Source organism: Poeciliopsis prolifica, unplaced genomic scaffold (assembly GCF_027474105.1).
Source record: "Poeciliopsis prolifica strain line A6 unplaced genomic scaffold, Auburn_PproV2 SCAFFOLD003, whole genome shotgun sequence".
Classification (NCBI taxonomy): Eukaryota; Metazoa; Chordata; class Actinopteri; order Cyprinodontiformes; family Poeciliidae; genus Poeciliopsis; species Poeciliopsis prolifica.
This window is the reverse complement of record NW_026562378.1, coordinates 19,658,651-19,680,125: the sequence shown is the minus strand read 5'-3', so window position 1 is coordinate 19,680,125 and position 21,475 is coordinate 19,658,651. Positions and strand designations below refer to the sequence as shown.

General features: G+C 35.3%; 1 protein-coding gene across 1 annotated transcript in view; it reads left to right on the top strand.

Annotated features, from left to right (window-relative positions):
- necab3 (N-terminal EF-hand calcium binding protein 3) overlaps nucleotides 1–19,882 on the top strand; it is a 32,308-nt gene extending 12,426 nt beyond the window's left edge. The window contains exons 3-13 of the mRNA XM_055020910.1: nucleotides 1,068–1,176; nucleotides 2,378–2,403; nucleotides 3,407–3,504; nucleotides 5,744–5,880; nucleotides 8,166–8,287; nucleotides 9,431–9,510; nucleotides 11,384–11,437; nucleotides 13,162–13,274; nucleotides 13,744–13,821; nucleotides 14,171–14,262; nucleotides 18,880–19,882. Of these exons, the coding sequence (XP_054876885.1) occupies nucleotides 1,068–1,176; nucleotides 2,378–2,403; nucleotides 3,407–3,504; nucleotides 5,744–5,880; nucleotides 8,166–8,287; nucleotides 9,431–9,510; nucleotides 11,384–11,437; nucleotides 13,162–13,274; nucleotides 13,744–13,821; nucleotides 14,171–14,262; nucleotides 18,880–18,908 (938 nt within the window). The 3' untranslated portion in view covers nucleotides 18,909–19,882. The remainder of the gene's footprint in view (nucleotides 1–1,067; nucleotides 1,177–2,377; nucleotides 2,404–3,406; nucleotides 3,505–5,743; nucleotides 5,881–8,165; nucleotides 8,288–9,430; nucleotides 9,511–11,383; nucleotides 11,438–13,161; nucleotides 13,275–13,743; nucleotides 13,822–14,170; nucleotides 14,263–18,879) is intronic.
- The last annotated feature ends 1,593 nt before the right edge of the window (nucleotides 19,883–21,475 follow it).

Genomic DNA, 21,475 nt, shown 5'->3' with positions numbered 1-21,475 from the left:
AACAAGTATGGATATTTTGTGAGACACTGGAAGGGTTGCATGATCCTGAATTTAACAAAAAGACAAAAAGCCTGTTTGATGTGATGTGTATACAGTTGCTTGTAATGTTTCTGGAATATAAATATAGAAACAGACCTCTCCTGATCAAAGAATGATCAAACATTTTCCTTTTCTCTTTTTTTTTGCGTTTCTGCTGAGATTTTTTTATGTTAATATAATTTTCTGTTTAACACTGTCAAGTTAATTTTTGGTTTATTATGACTCTGATCTTGACATGTTCTTTACTCACATTGATTAACAGAGTCCAACTCCCACTGGCATAATTCCAAGTGCTTGAATGTCATTGCTGAGTACTGCTTGCACAATCTGTTCATCTGTATTAATTCGTAAGGCTTGAAAATCTCTCATAGTTTTTCACCGGTATAAGCTTACTGTTGGCCACCCTGATTTGTTTGTACTAGCAGAGAGATTGATAGTTTGCTCACGAAGGAGCTCTTCTTCACAGATGACAATCCAGCCATTCATCCTCTGCTATTGATTTTTTGGTGCAATGTCTGCCACAACAAACTGTGCTCACAATTAACTAGCTGAAGTAGTAAATAAGTCCAAACTGATGAACAAGCATGTTTTTTATATTTTATAAATAATATGAATTGTTGCATGTCATTTATCAGTAATATTATGTGGCCTTGCACAGTTTTGTGCAAGACCACAGAAATAAATGTTTAGATTCATTAAAATGTGATGAGTGGTATGTTGACATGTCTACAACACAGTGCTAAAAGATTTTCCAAGTGACTGATTTATTCCCTCAGACCTGAATTTAATTGTTACAAAAACATGTAGATATTAGATACATAGGGTATCTAAGTATCTTAGATACTTAGTACCTTAGTTGGATACGTAGGTTTTCTAAGTATTAGATACTTTGCCACAACTTCCTAGAAGATGTAAAGTTAAATGAAAATAAGAAGACACATTAAGTCTGAAATCATCTGGAAAAAGGAACCACCTTCTGGAAACCTTGAGTAATTCTGTCATAAATTTGTTCCTTCACTGCTTTTCAGATGATGGCAAGTTGTCATTTGAGGAGTTCAATGCTTACTTTGCTGATGGGATCCTGACAACTGAAGAGCTTCAGGAACTTTTTTATTCCATAGACGGACGACAGAATAAGTGAGTGTTTATTTTTTTGTTACTTGAAGAAGAATATAATGAGGACATGTTACCAATTCTGTTCCTTCATCAAATCATCAGTTGCAGGTTGAACAAAATACGTTTGGGGAGAGGTTTTTAGTAAAGAAAATGGCCTCTGAAACCAGACTTCAAAAAGTAACAGTTCACATCCTCTGAATATAAATATCATTACATGCACCAAAAAACTCAATCGGTTTGACGAGCCTGAGGGTTTCTGCACAAGTCCATGCTTCGTAGTGGAAATTGAACTCACCCCAGCTGCCTAGTTTCTTAATATCTTTTGCAGATCAAGAATTTGCCTTTATTAGAAAACTACATTCTTACAGAATGTTAATTTAAATTATGTTCTTAAGGCCAGGTAAAAAGACAAAATGATAGTCCAATAAACAGCAATCAGGCTGATTTGATGAGATTTTGTTACGCTGACTTAGCAAGGACTTTTTCATTACTGAAAATCACTGGGGTATTGAGCTGCAGTAGAAGCTCACCACAGTTTTTTCCTCACTCTTTCTCTTTGAAGCAGCTGGCATGAGATTTTCTTCAATGGCAAATTAAATGTATTGTGTCCTGCAAAATATTATTAGAAAAATTCAATTACTTGATGATGGTAAAAATGAAGCTATAGTCAGTGTGATGGTAAACACTCTCTCAACACCAGGCTTGATTTTTCACCAGGCAATGAAAATAACCTTTAATACTCCATTAAAGCAAAAGGTTAATGTTCTGAGCTGTATAGTCCAGTGGTGTTGTTTTAAATTGTGACACCAAAAGCTGTTTACATCATCCAGTGTGTTGACATCTTCTGTGAGTGGTAAACAAAGAGAAAGGGATTTTCCTACAGTGTATTAAATGTAAAAAGAAAATATATAAGAAAGCAATATCACAGTTGAATGCATGGATATTTCTGAAAAACAGTTTTCAAAGAAAGACATTCACAATTTCTTAGGACAAATTCTGTACAATCTTCCACGTCAGTTAAAAAACTGTCGGATTTACGAACTCACACAATCTTTTCTTTGTAGTTTCAATGCAATCACCATGTGTTCTTTAGGATAACTGTGCAATATTTCCATTTATAATAAAAAGACACAAAAATATCTCAAGGAATTAAGTGCAGCAACTCTGTGCTTATGCCTAATTAACTCTTCTCATTTATCTCCTCTTACATTTTGCCATGCAGCAATTTGGACACCGACAAGTTATCAGGTTGGCAAAGTACATTGTCTGTTTTAAGTACTGAATTTTTGTTGAACTTCTGTCTCTTTCAAGATTATGGCCATATGCATTTTGATGTCTCATAATGTCATCAGGCAAAATCTTGAATCTGTGAATTAAGGCAGGTTTTATGTGCCTTTAATAGACTTGAGCAGCTTTTTCAAAAATGAAAACATTTATTTATGTCTACTCCTTCAATTATTTACTGCTGAAATCACTAATAATGTCCCATATTGAATTCTTAACCATTGGATAACCATTCACCTACACTAAATCTGAATGCAATTGTCCTCATTTATCATCTTTAAATGAATTGTGTGCCCTGAATAAAGCTAAGAAATGGGGCACGCAGACGGGTAAACACCAGTTTTGCCCAGAATAAAACTTCTGCATAATTGATCAAATGGGAATGGCTTACTTTCCATTTGACGTCAAGGGAGGTTGATTGTTTTCCACATCAGAGGCCAACTTTTGTCGCAGATCAGGTTCTATAAACATTTAGCATTTATTGAGCAAGAACTTATTTGACGAACCGATTTGGAGAGACAGTGTTAGCAGGAATAAACGAAAATGTTTCAGACCTAAGATCCATTAACATTGGATCAGTGTTGACTATGTGTTGAACTATATGCTGAATAAAATTAGTCTTTGTATTAAGACAAGCACCATTTAATTTCACATTTGATAAATTGTTTCAGCATCGTAACAATTAAAACAAAAAAAATGTGTATTAGTTTTTTCATTAAATTTGTATACATCATCCTTCATGTTTGCTATTAGGGATTTCAGTAATTTAAACACTTAAAAATTGTTGGCCGTCTAATTCCTAAAAAGCCATTTCTTCTTACATCAATATTTCTATTGGACTGTATTATAAATCTCACAAGTCATGGTTTGACTTCTTTAGAATCTTAGAACATGTAAGAACATTACTTATTCATTTGTCTTCAACTGTAATAAGTGTTCAAATATTTATTCTTCTTTTCTCTATTAGATTATTTTTCTGAGCACCTTGGAGAATATGTAAATGTTCTCTCAGCTCTGGAGAGCCTGAATATTGCCATTTTAAAAGCAATGGATAAAACAAAAGAGGTAAGATTTCCGCAGATTGCATGAAAAACTTTATCTATTTGTTCATGTTAAGAAAAATTAGATGTGTGATATTTTCTCCGGAATTAACCAGGAAGTTCAGTGCTGTGAAAAAGCACAGCTACTTCTGTTTTTCCTTTTTTGTTTTTGCTGGTCAAAAACAATGCAAAGGTCCACTTCACGTTTGTAAAAATAATCCAGAAATAGGCGTGACCCTAGACATTGAGCAGTGATGAAACAAAATGTATTTCTTTTTGTAAGGTGTGTGACCAGTTACATGTGGTGTGAAACTAATTTCAGAAAAACTGCATCATGATGACAATGTTTGCGGCTGCTTTTCTGCTTCTGGATCTAAAAAAATGTTCTTAGTTGATGGAACAATAAATTTTTAAGTGCATTTGGCTAATCCACTACTCAATGACTTACAAATACCAAAAACAAAACTTTTGGTGTGGCTTAGTCTGAGTTTGAACTTGAATCTCATTCAAATGCTGTGGTTTCACCACTTACCCATTGTTCATGCTTCACTATCCAGTATGAGGATTTCTTCACATCAGTGAAGATGGGCATAAAAAGTTTCTCCACAGCAATAAAAAAGAATCTTTACCATTTATCCTAAATACTTTGTGAGAACTGATTGTTCTCACCAGGTACAATCAGTTACTAGGTTTAGAGTTGTCATCACTTTTACATGGTGCCATATGCCTGACATGATCCAAATACCATGCTGGGTGTATATCTCCTGGATACACCAGTAACCACGTGAACCTCTTCATCATACATAGACCAAGTCATTCCTTCAGTGCATAAAAGAGAAAAAGAAAACTAATTTCCTATTTTGTCATAGCAAGTTTATATTGCATTAAATGTTCCAGCATTATTATGTAGCCAGGGTTGGTTTCCTGACCTTCGTCTTCTGCCCCCTGCTCATCTGGGAAACATTTTCAGATCCTCTCCACTCCCTCCTCTGCAGCTGAGCCACTTCTGACTTCTCTGCTGTTGAAACTGCTGTTCGTCTTGCTGCAGATGGACAAAGATGGTGATTAGTATAACAGCCAGTGGCTGCCACTCAATCTGCTCCCTTTACTTCAAAGGTTCCACTGTGTTCAGTCCAGAGTATATGCAGATTAGGATTCCACCAGTGACTACATTATTTCCACCACAGATGAGCTGCTTTAAGAAAGCTGCTTTGTAGCTGAGAGTTAAATAAAATGTTCCCATATGCGAAACTGCCACCAAACCGACAGATAGTAAAAAACACCATGTTGTTTAACATTTGATACAAAAATGTAATCCCTTTCTTAATATATAAATGTTAATATTGCTATTACTACTATTACTTGTCTAACTATATGCAGTGTTATAGCGATTTTTTTTATCAGTAGCATAAGGCTCATATTTTTGAAAAAGTAAATTCAGTTTTTAAACATCCCAGTTTCTTTAAGCAGGTCAAAGCACTCAAGAAAAACTGTATTATAAACCAGGTTGAGGAGTTTATGCATAGATATCCAAACTATTAGAATCTGTTTTTCTATGAGGCTTGTAAAGGCTTTAAACATCTATATGCTATTAATCTACATATCATTTTTAACATTTTAATTTAATTAATCAACTTCTCAATAACATTCAGATTTACGCAGTGGGTCTTTCCTTAGTAGAACCAAAATGAAACATTTTCCCATTTTATTCTGCAGGAATGACAATTCAATCTCTTAACTGAATTGATTGAAGCTACTTTGAGAAAACAACCTTAAATCGGGGATTTGAATTACTTGTATGTTAAATGAGAAGGAGGGAGAGAATCTGTTCTGAAACATTATGCATCCTGTCTTAATTAGATCACCTTTCTCCACTGTTTCTGCTCCTGCTAAGGTGAGGCAATCCTCAAAGGATTGTTCAGTCCTAGTTAGCAGATGTGGTCTGACATTGCTGTGGACTGATAATCCCAAGATGCTTATTCTGGATAGATGACAAATCAGTCTCACAGTTTTGGCTCTGCAGCTGTGCTTCAAGAGTCTTCTGGGAATATCTAATCACATTCATGTTTGAAGACTCTAGCAGCAATTATAGCTCTTGTTTAAATTCTTTCACCCTGGAATCTGAATACATAGGTCAGAATACCTTAACGTGTCCATTAACCCAGTTAACTACAATGTATTTGCTCCAGAGCTTGGATGCATTTTGACGTTTCTCTGACTGTTTTTTGCACCCTGACACATGGTGAAATCTGTCTTTCTCTCAGGAGTACCAAGGTGCCAGTGTGTTGGGTCAGTTCGTCACCAGGTTCATGCTAAGAGAGACATCCAGTCAGTTGTTGTCCCTACAGAGCTCCCTTCAGTGTGCCATGGAGGCTGTGGAGGAGCAGAGCAGCCCGGCTCCGTGAGTTCTGCAATATGGCTCCACTTATGTCTGCTTATGTCTTATTTGTGTGGTCTGTTTTAACCATTTGCAACATTTGTCCACACAGTAGCGAAAACAGTATTTTTTATAAGCACTTTGCTGAAAAGCAAAAGTTCTAAAATTGTCACTTGTGTGTCAAAACAGAATAATTATCCCATACAGTGTCAAAGCAGAAATGAACAGTAACAGTACCTCTAACAATTGGTTTTCATCCCAAGGCACAAGATCTCGATTCTTTGTATTATTTTATTTTTTACTTAATCATTTCTCAACCCAGACTTAAAGGCTTACTTGCAAAGAGCTTATCCCACATCAAGCAATTCTTTTATCTTCGTGGGTAAAAGAATTGCTTGATGTGGGAGAGCGGACTGAGTATAGCCCTCTTCTGACCTTGTCAAATCCTGTGTGCTCCCTGAACAGAATAAGAACCACTGGAGAATGATAATGATGATAATCAGACGGGTAAAGGGGGAGATCAGTAAAAAACATTCACTGCACTGCAGCACTACTGATAAGCTCTAAAAAATAAAAAATAAAACACATATTGAGAGTGTAGTCTTTGATTTTTTAAATTAAAAAAGATAATTAATTTACTTGTGTCAACAAAATTTTTTCTTTCAAACAGAACAAATCTTATCACAATGTTTTAAATTTGAGTTATTTTGATTTCTTTTTAATAATCTATTGAATTTAAACACGTTTAAACGCCACAATTTCTTCAGTAATTTTTATACTTTTATACAACTGTCATTATGAGTCTTAAATAATCCAAAAGGGGGACTGCAAAAAGGCTAGGGAACATGGGACATCAGCGGAGAGGAAAATGTGAAGATAGAAAAAAACTGAAGGAGCTGGAGAAGACTACTGAAGCCACAAAATAATATACTCTGCACTGGGGAAAAGATGAAGAATGAGAGGGAAAACAGAGGAGCTAATCAGAGAGAAGTGGGAACAGCACAGGTAGAGGAGAATGAGGAGATGGAGAAAAGCTGTCAAGACATAGTTTATTATTTAAAAGTTCATAAACAATTTGATCAACTTAAAAGAATAAAGTATTAAGCCTCCAGTTACATGGATTTTTGGGTGCCTATATGTGTGGCACCCATGATTCACTAATAAACATTTTAGCAAAAGTGAAAACATTTAGTCTTATCAAAAGCTTTTTTTTTTTTTTCTCAAAATCAAGGTGTCAGATTATACTACAGCAAATAGTCATACATTTATATTTATCAACTGCCATGCTCTTTTTACATTTTGTATATAAACAGTAAGTGTCAGTCTGTTGAACTGGCTCAGCAGAACTCTGCTCACCCCTCTGGGTGCCACACTGGTATTATTGGAAATAGCAAACCGATTATAGCCAAGGTGGATTATAGAGAGGAGAGTCCAGGAGGCAGAGAAGGAGCTAAGCAGAATGGATGACAAAGCATTCACCACAGATTCACACAGATAAATGACACAACAATGAGTTCAAAGGAGAAAAGAAAAACCACCAAAGAGACTTTAAAAGCAATAAATACCAGTTCACACTTTGAGCTGATGGTAGACAGGGTGCGATTTTCAGAAACAAAGGTAAAGAAAAATGAAGACAGGCATAGAAACTTCTCTCCATATGTTGACTGGGAGATTTGTGGCTTTTCCTATGGCCTTTGGATTGTAGGTTCTCAGCAGGACAACCTCCTGGCAATATGCTCCCTGCGTGCTGTCAGCAGGATGCTGAATACACACACATGAAATTACCAGCATGCACAAAGGTCCAACAAAGGAAAGCAAAATGGGAACACTATAACAAAGCCTCACAAATGTGCAGAGGTGTTTTTTTCTCTGCAAAGAAATACACAAATAAAATTAAAGCATTCACATTCATTTGTTATAAGGTGTAAGTGTTTAAAATTGCACATTGTAAGTACTTTTGACAGATGCTTTTCACTGCGTATAAGTGTGATAATTTGAGTTTGGAAGAGCACTTCACAAAGTTTTCTATTTTGTCCACTCACTGTTCATCTCTCACTTTTGAATTTCATATTAACCTACCGTCCCTCTTGAGTTCTCTCCACTATTGTTCTCTCGGCATTGCTCTCACACTTCTTTTCCCAATATGCTCATTTAGCCTCCTAATTTCACTCCGTATCAGCTTCTCCTTGCACTCTTGTGACTACCTCTGTCTGCCATATCTTTAGTTTGTTTCCTCTACATTCCTCTGACAGTTGCTGTCTTTCTCTCTGATGTTTGTCTCCCTGGGTCTCCAATCGCTGTCATGGCAGGAGGGAGGTAAAGGCTCCCGAGCTGACAGCGGTACAGAAAAATGGCAGGCGGTGTGGCCGCAGGGTCCATAACAACCTGGGTGTGTCTTCATCAGATCCCTGCACTGGGATGCCAAACACAGGTAAAGAGAATATACAGTTAGACTTTTTATATTTAAACATATGAGGTAAGTCAAATGGACATTTACTCAACTTTTTCAGGTTTTTTCTTCCCTGCAAAGGTTATATTCATTTATACGTCTTAATAATGAGTCTCATTTTTTTTCTTATTAAATATTAATCCTTATCACACTGTTTATTTATACTTTACCCCTCAATCTTCTATCTGATGCTTGTGTGGGTGTCAGCCTCAAGTATCATTTTTTATTTTATTTTATTTATTAAATCGAGGTTTAATTTTTAAAACTACTAATAGTGCTTGGATGGAATAAGACAAGCTGACAGTCAGAATGTGATTCTCAATGGAGAGTTTTTCTTGAAACCCTTTTTTTCCCCCATCTCTTGTGTATTACTTTGACACAGGCCACCCACTCAAACATGGTTGCTGACCAAGCACACTGTTCAAAAATGTAAAGTCCCTAATGGCAGCTGCCTGTTTTGGCACAATAAAAGGGAACTGTCACTCTGACAAACTGGTTCATAAAAGGTTTTAGTCGCATAGCAACAAAATAAAGGTTTTAATTTTGCCTTGCAATCTATGTTGAACTGACTGGCACATTCACCCAGCTATTTGCAAGTGCTAAATATTTGCGAGGCTGAAATTGTTGGTTCGTTTAATTCTAAAGTAAGACAATAGTGCCACCAGGCAAACAGCCTTTCAGAGCACTGATGCAGCTTGTCAACATTCGAAGGAAGCATTATTCATGCATTTAGAGGACAGCTGGGCCATTTTTATGCAAGAATATCCCTGCACTTGTCAGTTTTAGCCACAGGAAAAAAAAAAAAAAACAGCTAAAAAGCTCATGTATGCTGGTGAATTTTCACATGATATAATTCATTTTAATCACATGAACTATAATCCAAAAGGATCCTCCTCTCTGAAGATTCGGCATAAATTGCTCCTTAATGGCTGCAGTTTCTTTAAATCCTCTCTCTGTTTGTCCAAAAAGAGGAATAAAGACTTTTACCGATGCAATGGTGGAATCCGTAATCTATCTGATTATGGCTGATTTGTTGGCAAGAGAATTACTCAGTTTGTTTGTGGATTCTAAAGCGTGAACTAGATACTTGTTTAATTGATTAATTGGTCCATCGATTGTCTACAGGCATCAACATAGAAGATGAAGAAAACTGGTGCTCTCAGATCAACCGACTGCAGCTACTTTTGGATAAACTGGAGTGTCAGGTGCAAAGATTTTTATTTTTTTTTTGTCACGTCCTTCTTCAATATTCACCACTTTATTATCTTTTCGACTCCAAATCAAAAATACTTTAAATCTAATCCATGAACTTGTATGTCTATAATTTTTTTGTTGTGTCTTTATGACTTAAATTCCTCTTCATCAAGCCATCGTAATCCAATTACAGACTTGAGACACCAACAACAACCCAGCAATGTAGATTTATGCATGAAAATCGACATCATTTAGTGGCTGGTTCTGTTAGCAGTCAGCTTAAAGGTAATAATTATATTAAACACTCAGGGCTAATGAGAAGGCAAAGGCAGTTAAAATTTGTTCCCTGCACTTCACTGCAAAAGGTCAATGACAGTTTATCCATAATTGCTGAGGGGAGAAAGCTTTCATGTTGCATCGGTGAAAAAAAAAATCCCACAGTTTATCTATTCTTCAAGTTGTACCTGGAGATATGTTCTGTCCATATTTGCTTGTTTTATTTTTGACATTTGCTTCAAACATTGTGGAGGAGCAAATTCATTTCAAGCACTAATTTGCTTTCTGAGTATACCTTGGTGATCCCCTGCTGTTAAAATTGTATATATTTTCTTCATATTTATATTTTTCATCAATAGAAAAAAAAAACACATTATTTTACCAGCAAAGAATCACCAGGGCATGATCTTTCTTTAATTTCAGTAGTGATGCCTAAAACAAGTCTTAAGTTTATTCTGAGTATCTTCACACAGTAGTGTCTGAAGAATTGGGCTGTATGTTTTATTTCTCTTTGGGTTCAGAATATACTTATGGGGAAAAAAGTGGGTCCTGTTTCAAACGGAGCGCTGCAGATCTGTGGTTCTGTCAAACACCAAACGCAGTCACCTCTTCGGCTCTCATGCCGTGACCAATTCTCACCACACATCCCCGAGCCTCTTTCACGCTCTCCTGCTCTTTCTTCTTCCCTCTGTCTGCTCTTCCCTTTATTAACTTCGGTTACTCCCACCTTTTGAGGCTTATTCTTTTTCCTCCTTTCAGTCGCTCTGAAACCCTTTTTTTTCCTCTCTCCATCCATCTGTTTTGTCAAACCAGAGGGACTCAGAGTGCAATATCAAAGCAATTCATAACCTGCAGGATATTCAGAGTGCAATATGCATCCTTGCACCTCAACGCCGACATCATCAGCACATACTGCCTGTCTATCTCTGTTTGCTGCTCTCAATTTCAACACAATGAGTTTATGGCCTGAAAAAGGCTGGCTCTTTGTTTTCACTTTGATTTGGTTTTATGATAAGCAATTTCTATATAGAAAAGAGTCTTAAAAACTGGTTACAAAACTGAAAAAAAAAATGCTTTCAACATGTTTTTCATTACAGAAGTCCTATCTCATTTCCAAACAATGTGTGTGTGTGACTGACTCATCACATTCTAATACGGCTGTTTTCAACATTTAGAATAGTCTTTTTTTTTTATGACTGAATGTTGCCATATTTATTTTCCTATGATAAACCATATTTTACATTTAAGCTTTAGAAAAACTGGAACAAACTACACAGAGAAAACCATTGAATCATAAACACATGATTAATATTATGTAAAAATGAACACATACTACTACATAAATATTGTCATAAAATTTATACTTATTAGTTCATAATTTAGAATTTCTGGAATTCCTATAATAATGTTTAAACTTGGACATACAGTATAGCATTCGGAATATAAAGAATTCAAAGTGGAAAATGATGAAAATTAAATAAGCTCCATGTAGATTTTTTATTTTTAAATAGACATGGACTCTCATGTAACAAGGCACCTCACATCCTCTGATATTGCACACTTTTGCTCAGCCAACAGATCCCCATATTTCTTACTTTCCTGTTTTAGGGTCCCAAGTTGGAGCCGCTCAAGGAGGATACGCTCGCCGGCACATACAAGTCTGTAAGTGAGCACTGTCATCTGGAACACAAACATATAAAAATAAAGTTTCATTTTTTTGTTGTTTGGCATTTTGCAGAAGCAAAATGTTTACTTGGTGTATGTAGCCTACTTCAAAATTTCTGTTACATTTTTTTGAGTTCTGTGCTCAAAATTTTAGGCCTAAAAAGCTACCAAAAACTAACCATGTTTTACTTGGAGTTAAGGAGCAAAAACCAAAACTAGTTACTTTCCACTCTTGAGAATGTGACTGTAAAATTATTTCTGATGTGCTCACATGCTCCACTAAGCAAATAGACATGAAATGATAAACGCACAGAAGCGATACAGCTGTGAATGCATTGTGTTCACCTGTTCTTTTGAATGTTTTTAAAAGTTCACGTAAAAAACCTGGAAGAATTCCCAGTGATGAACTGACACAATATTTTCTCCTGTGAACTGGTACAATTTCACTCAGGAAATAAATATAAACCATGTGGATTAAACTTTAACCAAAAAATATATTAAAATGTGATATCTATAATCTGGATTTTTTTCAACACGACAAATATAAATGTAGATACATTATTGCAAAGAGGGTTTGAAAAGGTCGGTTTTTGTTGAGATTTTGACCTGGTGGCTGGACCAAACTTTGAAATTTCCTTTTCAAAAGCTGATATTTCAAGGACTTTCTCATAAGGAGCATCCCCTCGCTCCCACACCTATTTCCCTGCCCTTCTTGCCATGATTGGAAATTTAAGGTCTTAGAATCCTCCTTTTTATTGTTACTCTCTGTGCTCACATTTGTCTGAGCTTTTGAGATGACAACAAAACATGAGAAGCTTTATAATGAGCCAGCACTGAAATTTTTTCTCAGTGATCAAAATCTAGTCTCAGCTCAATGTTTCTTCTCAAAGTTCTCAGAGTTCTCACACATTTAAATCAATCTGTCTTGCCACATCACTCTCAGAATGGATTACCAATGCATTGTCAAAAGCTCTGAAATCTTCTGAAATTATTACAAGACACATAGATCAGCTTAAACTCTTCCTGTTTGAATTTTATTGACCTTATCACCAGAAGTGTAGATGCATTTTTTAGTTTTGTTCTTTTTTTTTTTTAAAGTTCAGATACTAGTTTACATGAATGCAAATTAACTTTAAATTTTATTTCTCATTTAGTGACACATAAAACATGTGATTTATCATTTGCTACTAAACCCTCTGATACTCTGTTCCCTTCCAGGTTGCTGTATTTGCTCATTTTGTAACGTGATATATGTTAATTTATTAAAAGTGTAGTTAATACCACATAACCTTTATTAGCATTATAACTGTGTTTTAATAAATCACCAACAATAGACTGGTTTACAACTCCGATCTTAAGGTTTTTTTAAGGGTTTCCATCTGCACTCTTATACAGAGAAGAAATTGTGTGCCTTCTCTTACACATGTTTTTATTTTTCTTCGGTCATTTCAGGAACACCTATTCCTTAATTTATTACCTTGTCCCTGAGTCTCACCATTGTCTATAAATGTCTTTTATAGACCCTTGTCCATTTTCAGTGAATCATTTCAAAACATCATCTGGACATGCTCCAGAAGGTGAAGTCTCACTAAATCATCAGTACCCACAAATGTGTCTTGTGAAAATCAGATCCACGCTCGCAAGGATCCATCCTCCAAAGTACACACAGAGTTCTGTTTTCATCACATTCTCCCTTCTGTCTCTTGTCTCACTGCCAACAGAACATCCTGCTGGTTCAGAGGCAGATGTCCGTGATAGACGATGAACTAGATAACTTCCGGAAAGTTCTCAATAGCTACATCGATGGCACTTCAGCTCACTCTGACAACTTGCAGTGAGTATCTTACGTGCTTCTAAATCAATTATTTTAAGCACAGCTTCCCATTGCAGAAGCAGCTTTAAAATTTCTGAATAATGTTGAATAAGCAGCTGACATTGCCAGAGGTCCCAAAGACGGATGTATATAAAAACAGATTTATTCTATTAACTGATTAATTTTCTGAGGATGAGATACGGTATCCGTTGAGAGTGCACACATATGCAGCCTTTTGATATGTCAAAAATTAGATGATGATAAACATTTTTCCACATACATTATCTTAGTTTACAAATGATTCTGGACACTTTATGAAAATAAGCACCTATTTTTTTTTATAAAAATGTTTTCCATTTCAGTTGATGTCTTGCCTTTTACATGACCTGCAGCAAGCTAATCTCTCTTCCAAGATGAAAAACTTTTGTTCCTTGCAACTGCCTTTTTTGTTATTTTCTGCTTTTTGACCCACTCTACTTTTTTCCTCCAGTGTCTGTGTTCAGAAGCTCCCAGGAAAGTCGTGTTACATAATGTATGAGTTCTGGCAAGATCGCATCTCCTGGATGAGGTTAGTACAGTGTACATAAGTGTGTTTGTGCTTTTGTGTGTGTGTAGGTGTGTGTGTGTGTGTGTGTGGCAGAACGAGAGAGTGTTTGTGTTTTTGCAATAGATATTGGCTCGCAATTTGGCACTGCTAATTTTTTGATGGAAATGTTCCTTCGCCAGAGAGGATGAGCAGATGGCCAATCACTCTGTTCTCACACAAACTCACACACACAGAAAGTCACAAAGGTGATACTTAAATGGTGCTAAATTGTGTCAATAGACATATAACAGATAACATTGATGTGTTGAGCTTTGATGCATATTCAATTGAGTTATTTTACCAGTGCTTCATCTTTTTGATGTCATTGTAGCTATCTTCAGACCAACAACAGCAAAGATTTCCAACGCTGTATCATTGACCTAATGGAGGATACTGAGATAGTTTCTACCATGTTGCTGCCAGGTCTGTGACATTTCCTGAAAGTGATTGTGTTATTCAAAATATCTTTGAAATTTTTTTATTTTTTTATTTTTTTGCTTTTAAATGGATTGATTTCTTTGGACATGACTATATACATAAAATCTGTGTCTAATGAGCCTCAATTCTCAACTGATCTTCATATAGGTATAGGAATTATCAGATAAGCTCAGTGTGTGATTTGCAGACTAGTATATTACAGCATACAAACAATAGATTGTGGATAAAGCTATCGGTTGAAAGAAAAACATTTAAACACCATCCTGGCAGTGGTACATACCACTGTATTCATTTATATGTTGATGACCTGCTCCACAAAATCTGTGTCTTGTATAAATGAAAATAGTTTTTTAAAAAATTAAAGAAGTAGCATTGCTACAAAACAAATACTGAACCTGAATCATAATTGTCATACAAACTCATTTAAACGTCTTTGCAAATGTTGTGTAATATCTTATTTTAAAAGCAAACTCACAAGTAATAAATAATTGTTATTCACCTTGTAAAACAATTGGATAAAGCCATACTTCTTTCTGATAGCCTGAGCTCATTAGGGTTGGGAACACTAAGTGTAAAGACAACTGGCCCTTGCAAAACAGTGAAGGTGTGTACTTTAGTATGGACAAACATGATCTGATACAGCTTGATTTTCTCTGCTGCCCCACACTGACACAATCCTATGTGTACAGTATGCACCCTGGCATGACAATTGAACTTATTCTGGTCTCACAATCCAATTGATATAGTGGGACTAGCATGAAAATGTTTGAGCACCCATTGTTCCACTGCACAGCAGAGAGGGCATACACAGCAACATATAAAATGAAATTTTACAATAAATTACCCATGCTTGAGGACATCCCAAGTCGTTAAAAACACTCAACCACAGGTTCTGTAAAGACTTTGGAATCGCCTTGGGAATATTTCACACCCACTTCAACATATAATGAGTTATAATAATCTCTTTTGACAGTTTACTGTCTTCCTGCTCAAAATATATCACAGTTACAAGAAGTCACATTTAATAAGAGTTGACTCTCCCAAGGGGAGACCCATAGAAATATGATCTAGTATGAAGTCCTGAGAAAATAAGGAGTGCTAACATTTTAAAGACCTTGAAAAACATAAGTTTTTCTGTTCTGCAAAATTAAGAAAACAAATAGTGAAAGAGCATTAGATTCAGATAAGAATTAGATTCAATTAAGTCACACTGAAGGCATTATCTGTTTGGATAAACACACAGGACATTTTTTTTTATTAATGTCCATTTGTAGTATGACACCCCAAATAGATATAAATATCAGACATCTACATTTCCCCTCTTAATTATACTCTCCAATGTAAACATGATCTGTTAATACTGCTTTGGGTGACTTCAAGACATATAAAACATCCTGAAACCTCTGATGACGGTTTTTCTTCTCAGACATGGTGACATTTCTATGTGCTTATTGGTATGACTCATAGGTCCAGTGCTGTCATGTAAGGTTCTTTTAAAGTGATTCCACATTAGACTCCAGCTCTAGTTTTCAGGGAGAGGAAGCTAGCCGCTCTATCTTCATTATCAGCTAATTTGCTCATTACTTCTAAGATCAGTCACATTTCTGGTGCTTTCAGAGTTGCTTTCCACCATGCAAGCAGGGTTGTTTATCCTCCTGTGTGTCCAGCACTAACTGTATTGAAGTAAATTCTTAAAACAAATTAATAAAAAAAACAAGATGCCTGAATAACAAAATTAATATAGCTGTAAATATTCTCCCTAAATAGTCAACTCTGTTTATGCACAGAGCTAACTGTGTGTTGAAGACAACTTTAAACACATCCTTTTAAAAAACAGATGATGATAGAGTAATTTAGTTTTTTTTTTTTTTTCAACATTTCCTGAAGAAGAAAAATACATTGACACCAGTATTTATAACCTTTTAAACTTTTACATTTTGTGCAAATGTTTAAAGTAGGATTAGCTTTTCAAACAAGCTGTGGCACAGCAGTAACATGACTTCTACCAAGACAACATTGTGCTCTTCTCTGTCAGCACATTTTTCAGACTGTTGTGTGCCAAAAATTTTGAAAACAATGAAGTATTTTCCTTCTGCTTCAAACTTGAGAGTCACCACTTAAGTGAAGATTGTGGTTGTCCTACAAAAAATATTAATATTAATACTTAATACTTTCACAAGCAATTTAATAAAAGACAAATTATCTTTGGCTGTCATACTTTCATAAGGGGTTAGTTACCTCACTGTCTGTTAAGTAACAAGAAAGTACCTTGATAAGATGCCAATGATGAATTAAGGTAAAGTGATAAAATAAGTTTGAAAACCGGTGGTATTCAAATACCAAACAGCAACATAGATAATTATAACAAATAAATAACTTAAAGAGCAGCATGAGAGATATTTAAAAAAACAACATATTTTTCAGTTTTATATAACTTCCGACTGTGAGACGGACGAGTAGAGACGCTTGCCTCTTGATTTGGTATGATGAGATCATAACAATAAGGCCCTTCGTTTTTTAAATAGTGGGGTGTTTTTTTTATTTTGTTGTTGATCTAAATGTTTCATTGTAATCTTGCAAACTTCTCATTTAGTATTAATTTACCTTGAGGAAAACACTTGTGTCCTAACAAAGCTTATAATTTACTCCATTCTGGAACAACAACAAACTCAAATATCTCTCCACATTCCTATATATTTTTAAAATTAATTACATTTGTCAAACTGACTTCGACATGATGCACACACATCCTGCACTCTGCTCATTATCACATCATTGACTTCACACTAGCCATCAGAGTAGCATGATTCACAGCGAGCCCAGGCCACCACCGTGACTCTCGCATCTTGACATTTGATTAACTTGTTGTTGGCGAGACTGAACTCCATGTACCTATACTGAGAACCTGTCGTAGTTAATGTGTCTACCTCTTTGCATGTTTGTTAGGCGATGTTAATTTAGCTGCGTGGGTGGTGTAAGTTTTGCTAGTTGCTAGGTTACTATACGTGGTTGTTTACTTCCACATCTGTGATTTCCCCATGTATGACAGCTGACTGCTTCAAACATAAACTCAATAGTCTTGCACCTTCCAGGGGACTGTAGGAACAACGTGAATTATATTATAAAATTATAAACACTGTAAAACCTTTTTTTCTCAAGTGGCTATTAAACATCAGTGAAATATTCACTACAGCTTCATTCGTTTGATGAATTACGCTACATCAGAAAGATATTTGGTTGTGAAGGATTCTTGTGCTCACTGTGAGGAAGAGAGAGGCTGGTTTATTTAACCGCGTTACAAAAGTAGGACTAGATCAACTCTGTGGTCAGTAATAGAAAAATAAATACACCGTGTTCCAAATTATTTTGTAAGTGATATTTTCTCAGATTTTCTTAAATGGTCAATGCAAATGATAGTCAGTATAATTAGGCCCAGTGGGTTTTGCTGTGTATCACCGCTTTGCACCAACATAGTCATGAACTATTACAGTATAAATAAAAGCTCCCCATGAGAACAGTATTTTTTTTTTCAAAAATAAAAAATTCAAAATGCACTGTTCCAAATTATTATGCACAGCAGATTTTCTAAACATTTTATGGATTATAAAGAAATACAAACAGTCATTCTTTGAATGTGCAGCATTAAGTGGTCACATGTACTAAAATCAAAAACTGTTTCATTTGAAAACATCTTAACAGACGGCGTTACATGTTAACATAGGACCCTTTCTTTGATATCACCTGCACAATTCTTGCATCCATTGAACGTGTGAGTTTGTGGATAGTTTCTGCTTGAATTTCTTTGTGGGATGTCAGAATACCAGATGAAGTTAGAATTCACCTAATGACAAACTAATTTATTTGAGTAAACGATTAAAAGGCCCAATAAACTAGCTGCAAATCTCACATGTTGAAAGTGTCCTTTATTTTAAAAAATATTTTACTTTTTAAAAGCATTTCAATCTTCTATTGTTGCCAGTTGACTTTGTGTGTTTGGAAACAATTTTTCTCTATAAAGTGCTATTTTAATGTGTAAGTTCTGTGAATTGAAAGTCTCCTTTGCGACATTAAATGAAACCTTTACAGCTTCTAAACAGAAATATTTACTTTTTAACACGCCGCTCTCATGTAGAAATCCAAATTAGGCCCAGTGGGTTTTGCTGTGTATCACCGCTTTGCACCATCATTAATATGCATTAAAATTAGGAGAATAATTGAGGGAAGCTCTTGGGAACTAACTTCAAGAAATTATTCTGAGACTGTACACTCAAATGGTGACCTATGAACACATATTAGCTCATTGTATCTATTTGAAATTCACTTGAAAGTACTGCGAAGTATACATTTTCAGGACTGACAACGTAGATTTTTTTATATGTATGTACACATTGATGTGTAATCACTTGTCACTTTTAGCATTTAACTGTCAAATATTTAATTAAGAACCTAAGCTGGAAAATTGTTGCTGTTGCTTAATGAAATGTAAACTAGATGATTGATTAACCATTAGATTAATGAATAGTAGCTGGTGATGTAAACATAGGTTGTGCAATATAGTTTTCTTCCATGCATGGACCTAAATCTCTGTTTCTGTTTCTTCAGCTTCCTGGTGGATTATGACTAACAAATGAATCTGGAAAGTCACATCGACTACCTACATGGTCTCACCAAGAAAGACACACTGGCACATCAGTCCCACCTGCCCACATGCACTCTAACACACACGCACAGAGCAAAAGCTGTTTTATGTTTTAAAGCCCAAAATAAAACAAAAAAAAAAAAAAGCTCTGTCTGCACATTTACCGCTGCTTTCTCTAATGTTCCAGTCTTCAGCCGTTCATTATTTTTGCCACTTACATCCAAAGGCATATCTGCATTCAGTGGCCTGTAAACTCAAACGTAACTAAGTCTCTGCAACTGAAAAGCCATTTAATGATTTTATAACCCTTCTCCTTTGCCAGATAGCCACCTTTTTCTTGCAGTGTTTGCCTGATATATTATTCTAATCAAGAACAAGCTAGAACACAGGGAGAGATGGAACACTATTTAGTTGAAAACCAGTCTTGCAATGTTATATGTATATGAAGATGTTTTCAAACACTGAACACAGATTTAATGAAAAACCAGCGACAGTTGCATCTTAAACATGCATGCCGATGTGGCTTCCTCCCACTGTACATGATGTAAGATATTGTTGCTTTCATTTATCTAACCTGCTGTTATGTGCACAGAATGCCAAACAAGCTGTTGATATAGCAGCTATACTCTATCTATTTCTAACTATACTAGTGTTCGCGTACTCTATTACTTAACATTCAACTAAATGTCTTAAAATGCAAAAAAATATATTTAAAAATATGCATATAAAAGAGGTTAAATGCTAACATTGCATTGTATTGTTGAGTTAAATAAAGAAACAAATATATGATGTATTTATTTTGATCATGGTGGACTTTACTGTATCTGTATATACAGACTTCTTGAACTATACTGTATGAGTCCCCCTTTATTTGATTTAGAAATCTACAGAGAGAAATGACTGAAATGGGACTTTAATAAAAGTATTAAAATTTCAAAATGTTTTCTGAAAAGAATTAAAGAAAGCTTTCACCCTATTTTTGTCTTTGATGTTGGCTATGATACATTAATAGTGCACTTTTTGATGAACGACTAACAGACTTAGATTTTCCACATTCCTTATTATTTTAGTCTAATCGTTATACTTCAGATCACATTAATAGTAATAAGTGAAAAAAAAATACAATTCAAATTGAGTTCAATGGTAAAATCCAATCCAATCAGAAGAAAACAATAATTTCCAATAACTGACAATTTAAAAATAAAATTGATTTACCAAAGCAAAACAATAGAATAGTCCACTAAATGAGCCATTACCACTCTTATGCAAAATGTTATATTGTGTTGCAGCTTTGCTTTGCCTCATAACAGAAAGAGATGTTATTCAAATATAAAGCTCCAATATATCTTCCTTTGCTCCAACATAAAACTAACTCAAGAGAGTTAAGAACTATGAAAATGATTTTGTTTTCATTGCATACTGCTGGATACTAACAGTAATCAAAGACAGTGATTTCAATTCTGAGTGAAAAGAAACAAAATATTTTTTTTGCACTGATAATGGTTCCCACGTGGGATACCTGAATATGAAAATGAATACCTGATTCCATAACTGACTTTCTTTAAAAAAATCAAATAAGAATTTCTAGGGAATACATATTAAGGATTAAAATATAATTCCCAGTTATAATTGGAAATTAACCCTCCTTTTATGTTTGCAGGCCAAATTGACCCGTTTTACAGTTGGTTTTTTTAATAGTTGGAAGTATTATTTTTGCATGAAACTTTTTCTATTTTTCTTAATTGGTGCAGAGCATTCTTTTTACATATTTGCCACCTCCCCACCCCCACATCTACATATTACATAGATACTGTTTAGGTCAATTTGACCCAATAGTCAAGTTGAAGGGTCAAAAAGCTTGACTACCATGAAGCTTTTTAACTTGAGCTTGTACATTGCTCAAATGTACAAGCATGGACACAAGAGGAGAAGTGAGCAGCACAGACGCTGGCGTGGCAGTTGCTGAGGCAGAGGGAATGAGAGAAGGAGCCGCAGAATGTACAAGACGAGTCGGCAGAGAGAGCGGTGTTTGTTTAGTTCTTCATAAGCTTTTTGTCTTCGAAGTAGGTCTGCTCAATGAACCTGCAGAAGGACAGCAGGTTGCTGACTACCATAAAAAAAAACTGACGGTTTTTCACTAACGTCAAGTAAAAACCGGTTCTGTCGGTTCCAGGGAAATATAGCTGAGGATTATTCTGACATGGTAAAATCCTTAGCTAAAGGGAGAAGTGTGGAAAACCAAATATGTCTCAATGAATCTGTGGGCGAACTACCCAGTGTCTCAAATCAAAAATATCATATCTCTGAATTATTGCTGAGATATCAGTAACTCCAGCATTGGCCCATATTTCACATCTTTCTCATAACGTCACACCCAGAACATTCCAGTTGCAAATTGGAAAACAAGTTATCTTTGCTCATTTTCTGGTGCTAATTGGTACTTGCACTACAAGCTGATGACATTGTTTTTTAAACAATATATTTTATTTGTTTCAACACTAAAGAAACGTGTTAATAGAAGTTTCAGAGAATTACAAGTTTTCAAATGCAAAACAACCT